Source organism: Haliotis asinina, chromosome 12 (assembly GCF_037392515.1).
Source record: "Haliotis asinina isolate JCU_RB_2024 chromosome 12, JCU_Hal_asi_v2, whole genome shotgun sequence".
Classification (NCBI taxonomy): Eukaryota; Metazoa; Mollusca; class Gastropoda; order Lepetellida; family Haliotidae; genus Haliotis; species Haliotis asinina.
Genome location: NC_090291.1, coordinates 12,397,734 through 12,405,979, shown reverse-complemented (window position 1 = coordinate 12,405,979; position 8,246 = coordinate 12,397,734). Strand labels below are relative to the sequence as shown.

Here is an 8,246-nt window from a genome sequence, read left to right as displayed (position 1 = left end):
TCTCCTGCGATTTCAGGGTGTTCAGCTACATCATTTCACAGTTCCTGCTTGATGTGTGTCGTGCTAAAGTGGAGCACTACAGAGAGGAGGTGATCAACTGCCCTGTTACATCCGGGGAATGGCGAAGAGTGAGCTTAGACTTTGAACTCATTTGGAACGAGCCCCTTTCATCTGGACCCATGATGCAAAGCATGTTGCCATACGTAAACCTCCCAGATTACGGATCCCCATGTCATAACTACACGGTCTTCTTCTCGATTTTCCTCCTTGCAACGGTCGACCAACATTGTATTGACACTAGAGACCAGGGACATCATGTCTGATGCCCAGGTCTTCAACAATTGTGAACTAAAGGGATGCCTTGAGGACAACTCAAATGGTTTCCCTCCTTCTGATCCACCTCTCAACAGTGACCAGAACATACCCAACTTCATCCTGGCTGACGATCATTTGATGAAACCTTACAAGAGGAGGAAGGGACTCTCCGACCTGGAGCTGACCCCCAAATACAGTTTGTCAGGGGCATGGAGGGTAGATGGAAATGCCTTTGGAATTCTCGAAAACAGACGGCAGGCGGTAACAACTTTGCAACAGGGTCCAGATGCAGTGGGGGAAATGGCAGTACATGATGCCGATCTAAATAAGGGGGATCTTGGTGAAAATATGTCATCCCAGGGGAATGGAGGCAACATGTAAACATGCATGAAGTTGTTTCTACTGACGGGCCAAACACAGACACTAAAGACACCAAAAGACAAAGAGAATATCCAGGTGCCATGTATCAAAACCGATTCCTTTAGGCGTATAAGAAAAAAAATAGCTTAGAAATTAAAAACATAAATGGAACACTGAAAATCAGTGATGATTGAACCAAGATGTTTCTGACACAAATGAGTCTTAAATCTAGTAGCTTCCTTCATGCCAGTACACATTATGATAAATTTTATTCATACACTCTTCACGTTATAATTCAATAACTGATGAAAAATGTTTCGATTTAGAAATTATTTTGAAATGTTATTCAAGTCTACAAACACATGAGCCGAAGCTGGAATATTTGAAGCCTTCGGTGTTTCCAAAAGTGCGTCGTAAGTGTGGATGTCGATAGTGACGAACGCCCAAAGGAGCACCCTTGCAAATATCGGAGACCAGGGCTAGAACTGGTCTTCAGTAACCCACGATTGTCGTAATAAGTGACTAACAGATGAACAGGCTGGCTGACGTGGTTGACACATGTCATCGTATCCCAATCTCGTAGATCGGTGTTCTCGATCTCAATCTCTTGATATTTTTTCGTAAACCTTATGAATTGTAGTGCAGCTGTCATACATGATACATATGATTTATATGGTCACAATCAAGTCAAATGAGTTTCTGTATGAATTGCCTCAGTTCAACCAGCCGCGAATGGGTACCCGGTGGGATAGGTCATATGACTCTTTACCATCTAGCGCCAGTTTGACCTATCCAGAGTAAACTGTGTTAGCGCCACGAGTAGGCATACGTGCGTGGAAACAAGTGCTTTAATTATATATAACCTATATTATTATTCCCGACTTGGGAATCGAAGACTCGACCATTGATCCTCTCCGTTGTACCCACAAGACACGATATGTCACTTTACAGCACGTTACGGTGCGAGGTCACTGTGTCTGACAGTTATTAACACGCGACCTTCACCTTGCCACCATTTGGTTCAGCCTGGCTAATACCGTCTTAGCTCTTGTGTGCGATTCTAGCAACGTGAGATACAGTCTCACACATCCTGTTTCCTCTGATAAGTTCGTGGTCTCGTCAATGCGTCTCACTAAGGGCAGTGTCTGATGAAAAACTTAATTGAATCATTATGTAATTGACAAAAAAAAAATCATCTCAAATGTCACGTACATGACAAAACATGTTATTTCGTTTCTGGAAATGACATAAATGTGTTATTCCTGAGTTACTGACGTATGTTATCTTAAACAACAGTTCCTATTTATAACAAAGAGCAGGGAGAAAACCTGTCAATAAATCCACATTCTAGATCTATCGAGCTATTTTTGTAACAGCCACAACGGGTAATGATACACCGAATGCTTCAGTCAGCATGCGCCGTTGACGGGGTGCTGGTACTGATGACGTCAGAATAATGCACTGCCTGCTTTGTTGTGATAATGTAACGTTAGCATGTGTAGTTGAATAAGAGTGAGAGAGTTTAGTTTTACACCGCAGTCCAGCAATATGACGGCGGGGGACATTAGAAATGGACTTCACACGTTCTGCCATGTGGAGAATCTACCCCGGGTCTTCGGCGGGACGAGAGATCGCTTTAACCACTGGGCTACCCCACCACCCCCTTTTATTAATATAACCGACACGTTTCCTGGTGAACTTAACTTTACGCACAATAACAATTTTCAAGTGAAATAAACCGAACAGTCTTTAGTCTGTAAATAATTCTTGTAATAACAATATCTTTTGTACATCGATGCACCAGCCACGGTCCTGTCTCAATGTCAATTTGTTTTGAAAATTTCGTGATCTTGTGTTTACAATGTTTCAGACGTTTCGCATGTTCTTCAGAGATAAGAATTGTTATTCAAACTTGACCATAACTTTTTAGGGCTCCCTATATATTTATAATCACATTTCTTGGTGGCCGAAAGTAACTGTAAGAAAATTAAAAATTCCAAGCATGGGGACAGCATTATACTGATTTTCATTCTGTATTAGAGAATAGGGATTAACTGCACTGCAGAATCGATCAATATTTGTCATAGGTATATGCAATCAGAACACTCATATCATTACAGAGAAGACGTTTTATTTGGTGCCCCGGGATGATCTCGAGACCATTCATAACGGTTTCCAAATTACTCACATATTCCGACTACCCTTTGTTTGTACCGTTTCATTAGGACATTAGAAATCACACTCAGTTGTTTGAGTTAGATCCTTATATTCAAGAAACTTCACTTCAGCACAAAATTATCACACAAAGCAAAGTATATCATTGTTTGGTTTATTCTTATTTTAAAAAATACCAAGGAGAAAAACAACTCCTTAGCTTTATATACATTTGTACGTATAAAAGTATATACAGAATGTGCGTTTCAACTACGAAACTCCATTCAAATGAAACCTAGGAATAAGGTATACAAGGAAAATGTCATGAAAATGGCACATTGTTAATGTAGTTTCACAAAACTTTCAAAACAATTATTACAAATAACAAACGTCTGATATCGTAACAGCGTGTGTTACTGTTCCAGATAAAATACATGATTTCAAATTAAATTTGAGACAAAGTATTAACTAAGATGTAATACAAAATTCTTATTACGATTGCAAGTAACAAGAATCCACAAAACATACTATTTTCATCATCACTACCGAACTAATAGTTACCAGTGCACTCAAATTCAGCCGCAAAGACTACGGGTACGAGCAAAAAATGATATCACGATCGGAACTGCTTCAGATTTCTTGTCATGAGTCCAATATGCATTGATCACTATTGATCCACTGGCTGATCGAAAGTTCGATTATCTTAACTGAACCACAATGTTTGTCCTTTAGTATGAAAAATGTGAACGGCGCAGGATATCTGGATCCAAAGTCTCTAGAAGCGGATCCTCGTTTGCCTCCAGGCATATGATGATGACATGATAACTCTTATTATGAGTCATGATGATGATGATGATGACGGTGATTATGATTATTGTATGAAGGTATTGAAGAGTTCATTTTGCTTGAAACCTGTAGACCTTATTTGACCGCTTCGTCAAGTGTTTGTTTTCTTTACACGGAGACGAATACAAGGACAGAGATTCCAAGTTCAGGCTCTTTGTCACTCTGATATCGACTGAGTTGCAATTCCTCTTGACCTTCCCTTCCTGATCTTGTTTATACCGGCTGTCATTATTTTCCACCTTGTTCTTCGTGAAATGGTTTTTCAGAAGATTGTTCTCAGTTACCTCATCACACACACCAAAACCTTCCGTTTCGTTTCGACAGTTCTTTGGACTCTTTCTAGGCAAGTAAGGCGACCTTGCCTTTGACCTTTGTGGCGATAAAGGGGATACTGGTCTTGACCTCCGCACAGCAGGGGATTTCAAAGTGTCTTTGGGATAATAATTAAAGTTTTGGAAAAAGGTTGACGAGATATGTTCATCGTTGACGTAGTTGCGTGGGCCGAAACTGGACTCTGAGATGACCGACGATGAGCCGTTTAAAGCGTTCAGGTGCATCAATCCGAATCCTGATTCGTTCTCCCGTGTCACGCTCGTGAGTGCTGGTGACATGAACATAATTGCTGAAACAGAAAAAGAATCATAAGTATTGACATCCACACGCATTGAAGAGTTATACGAAACATACACAATACTTAACAAGAACAATTTTTAGAATTAATATCGGATTTACACGCTGTAACCGTTTTAAGGAATAGATCCTGTCTAGTCTTACAAGTACCAAGCAAACGCTGTAGCAATGTCTAACACTCACACCCCCCACAACTCCCCCCCCACCCTTCCACCACCACCACCACACACACACCCCACACACATACCCTACAACGACCCCCGTCATCGATCAGTCACATAAAAACTGTGCAATTAACACGCAATGAAATTAACACGATCAGTATGAAACGTATTGCTGACGTGTCTGAAATGTACATGGAATAGACAACAGAGAATTTTAAGACTCGAGCATTGAACATGAAGAACTCTCTGATAATGACAAGACAGGAACAGCAGATGACTCACAAGAGAAACTGCAGTGTGTCAGGTGATACTAGAGCAAAGCTCAGACAACTCATCCCTGGGTAATTGACTAGAACAATCCCAGCAACCCGCTTTTCTAAACGTTTAACAATGATATGCTGCTACATTGCACTCAAGAAATAAGACCATTGGGAGGTAGAGCGTCGCCTCTGGAGTGCCGGATTATGCAGAGGTGTCTGGTCGTACACGCAAGATTAAGATCAATAGATTCACGTGCACAATGGAATATATTAAGCTAAATCGATTATATTTATCACGGTTGATAATCAATCACACTTTAGCATGCATCACTCCTATTCTTTTCCTTTGGTTTACGACAGAGGATTCAAGACATATCAGCTTCCAATGCGCTGCATAAAACGAAGGAAACAGCGCGCCGCTTGTCACAGTTTCCATATCGATTCGTGTTAATGTGCTTCTGGTCATTCAGAAATCCAGCTTGGCAACCACCGACAGCTATATCCTAAGAGTTTCAAGTCCTCGAAAGATATTGCAACTTTTAGAAAATATTGAAGACTTGAGCATTAGCAACCGATTAATTATTTGCAAAGTCATTTAAAATTGTCTAGTCTGGCTGGTCTATTTACTAACTCAACGCCAATGTAACGTTCATAACATTTATCACTTGGCAGTTTCTGTTTTGTCATGCCCCTAAATCCATAAAACAAGAACGAGGTAAACATGATATAGACTATTTCGTTTCAGCGTATCGATCTGTCTTTTTAGCACCACTTATACTGTAAAGGATTGTACAATTACAGTCATCTTCATGTTAACATGTATCTCTTACTTTCGTGAATCAATAGCCTTGGTAATTCTTGTTAAATAATGGTAATCTTCCTCAAACAATGATAAAGGACTCAACAAAAGCCACTGACATTTTCTCAATGGTTTCGTAAAACCCCACATCAGCTTTCAAGCAACCCACGCATTAAAACTCCCTGGTAACCGTTGCTCTGCAAGTAGGGAATGTCCTTGTACTAGTTTTGTGCATACATTACTCCGGGAAAACTGACTGAGATCTTATATGAGTATCAGACATGACAGCCACATAGACTTCTCAGTTTTGGAGGGGGGGGGGAGGGACTGAACCGTCCCTTCGCTAAGACGGGTGGACGTGTTACCTACATGACTACCTAAACTGATTTTAATCCCTGAATTGTCTGATCCATGCGTGTCTGTATACAGTTTGTTATGATAAGGGTCGACCTAAATTACAACGGCTTGTTTACCACCCAGTTTCGAAGACCTCCCTTTAAGCATGACCGCTGTGCTAAGTAGGATAATGGCCCTCCTCTGGCGAGTATCTAAATCGGCTTATAGGTCGGAGTGAGCTCTCCCTTCACCTTCGGCGGATTTGTTCGATCGTTTTATATGATGACGGTGTCTCTTAAGCACAATATAACTCTAGATCCGTGACTAACACCATTTGTCGCTTAACCTATAGCATTTGGTACAACTGCAGTTGTGACAGGATTTTTTAACGTTGATAACGAAACCAGAATAAAAAACAGCGTATACAATACTCTTCTACAAATCGGAAAGAATTTGCAGTTTCGGATATTTTAGTTCGGATGTAATACGTCGTGACAGAAATGTTTTCATATTGTTTAAACAACACCATGTTACTGGATCTCTCATTAGTTTCAAAGAAATTGTTTGTCTGTGAAACAAATGCACTAATTTGAAATAATATTTTGTTTATACATCAAAGTTCATACATCAGTAATGAAACATGTATTTCCGGAACGTAATTTTAATTGCATGTACAGAACGGGTAACTAATAACAAAAATTATACAAACGAGGTCTTAAATGAATACCCTTAAACAAATGATATAGAATATCTATGATAATTTGATAGCTCACACATCTCAAATGTTCGTGGTCTTCTCACATTTAAGCCTGGAAAACTGCATTTTCTCTGATAAAGTTCAGTATTCAGATCACAGACATAACGATCAAATCATTCAGTCAACTTGCAATTTGGTCAATAATGCTAAAAAGTATAGAAAAAAGCCCCGCAGAAACGTTTTATCAATATTGCAACCATAACGGCACCATCGACTCTCAGGCACGAAAGGAAATAAGTTCACTGGATCTGAATACGCCTAACGCTAGATTCAATAACTGCGGTCCAATAATCTATTTCTGAATATAAATTTTGAAAGGTTTTCTCGCTACAATCGGAACCTTTGTTGTTATTAGTTTTTAAACCGCATCGTCCTTTCAATACCGACACATTTAAAGTCAGAAGTCTATGTAATGTTGAAATGCCATAGGCGAAATATAGACATTGTGTGTGGGTGACTATCTGCAATAAGCCCGTTGACGTAGACGTGTTAATTTTGTGTTACCACAGTTGACGTCCTCACGAGATGCCGTCACATGCTAAGACTATATAACCTTTCATGTAATGTCAGATTTGTAGAAAGGCATCGGACACACTTCAAGATGTTGTTTAAACCCACGGTACATTCTCTTAAATTACAAACAGTCGATGCATTAGCTAAAGTTCTTCAGGATCTTTTGAAACCGTTAATTTGGTAATTGTACACAGCTCCACACTATCGTTCAAAATGGTGTGCAATTGGCATATTTGTTTTTTGAGAAAAATACACGGAAGTCTTCTCTTTACATTAGAACGTTACACAGTTCAAATTTGTTTTTGGTCTACACCGCAAAAATAAAAAAACATGAACGGAAGGCATTGCTAACAGATCAAACTTACACTCAGGGTGTGAAAATGGCAAGTGTCCTTGTACATTTTCAAACTCGAATTTTTCGGTCACATCTGTCGAATTCTACATCATACTGATTAACTATTAACTAAATCTTCAACATTGGTTGTTGACTTAGTCTGGTTATTGACGTTTAATATTAACTTAACTGAAGTTATAAATTTTCAAAAGACCTTGAACCGCAAACTAATCGTAGACACGTAACAAACGGACAAATTGGCCAGGTAGATTTAGAAATTAATCATCACCCACCTGTATAGGTAGACGAAGCAGCTAGGGTGTAAGACGTCCGGCACCCGGTATGGTTCACAGATAGTGGCACTTGCAGACGGAGCACATGCCAAAGCTATAGATGCGAACAGCACACGAGTCAGAAGCGTTCTGGCAGCGAGGACTGGCAGCCTCGCTTTTCTACCTGTATACCAGCGTTGGAGGATCAATATTGAGCCGGCAAGCCGTGGCCTCGCATCACGAACATACAACTAGTGTCAGTTTACTCCTGCTAAACTGTTACACGTTTTGTGTTCCGACAAGTATGAACTTTAAACGTCAGGGTCGAACTGGGACTGTCGTCCATATATGGAAGATGTATCGATTGGAGTTTCTCGAGTTTAGTTTGAGGGAATCGTTGCTGTTGCGCGGACGGATTAAGGATTGTCAGCGTGATGAGGATTTGGATGTTACAGTGCGTTGTTCCAACGGGGGTGTGATTTGTTGGGTTTGTTAATGTTAAGGAT

The 8,246-nt window shown here is 40.1% G+C and overlaps 1 protein-coding gene across 1 annotated transcript; it reads right to left on the bottom strand.

Annotated features, from left to right (window-relative positions):
- Positions 1 to 2,990: 2,990 nt before the first annotated feature.
- Positions 2,991 to 7,843, bottom strand: LOC137257974 (uncharacterized). Its single transcript, XM_067795499.1, has 2 exons — positions 7,762 to 7,843; positions 2,991 to 4,297 (listed from the first exon to the last, which is right to left on the bottom strand). Exon 2 carries the CDS (start codon positions 4,290 to 4,292, stop codon positions 3,726 to 3,728), a length of 567 nt encoding a protein of 188 aa, XP_067651600.1. The 5' UTR covers positions 4,293 to 4,297; positions 7,762 to 7,843; the 3' UTR covers positions 2,991 to 3,725.
- Between the last annotated feature and the right edge of the window lie 403 nt (positions 7,844 to 8,246).

Excerpts from the sequence above, each read along its gene's own strand:
- LOC137257974 (XM_067795499.1), bottom strand. The coding sequence starts at position 4,292 with ATGTTCATGTCACCAGCACTCACGAGCGTGACACGGGAGAACGAATCA.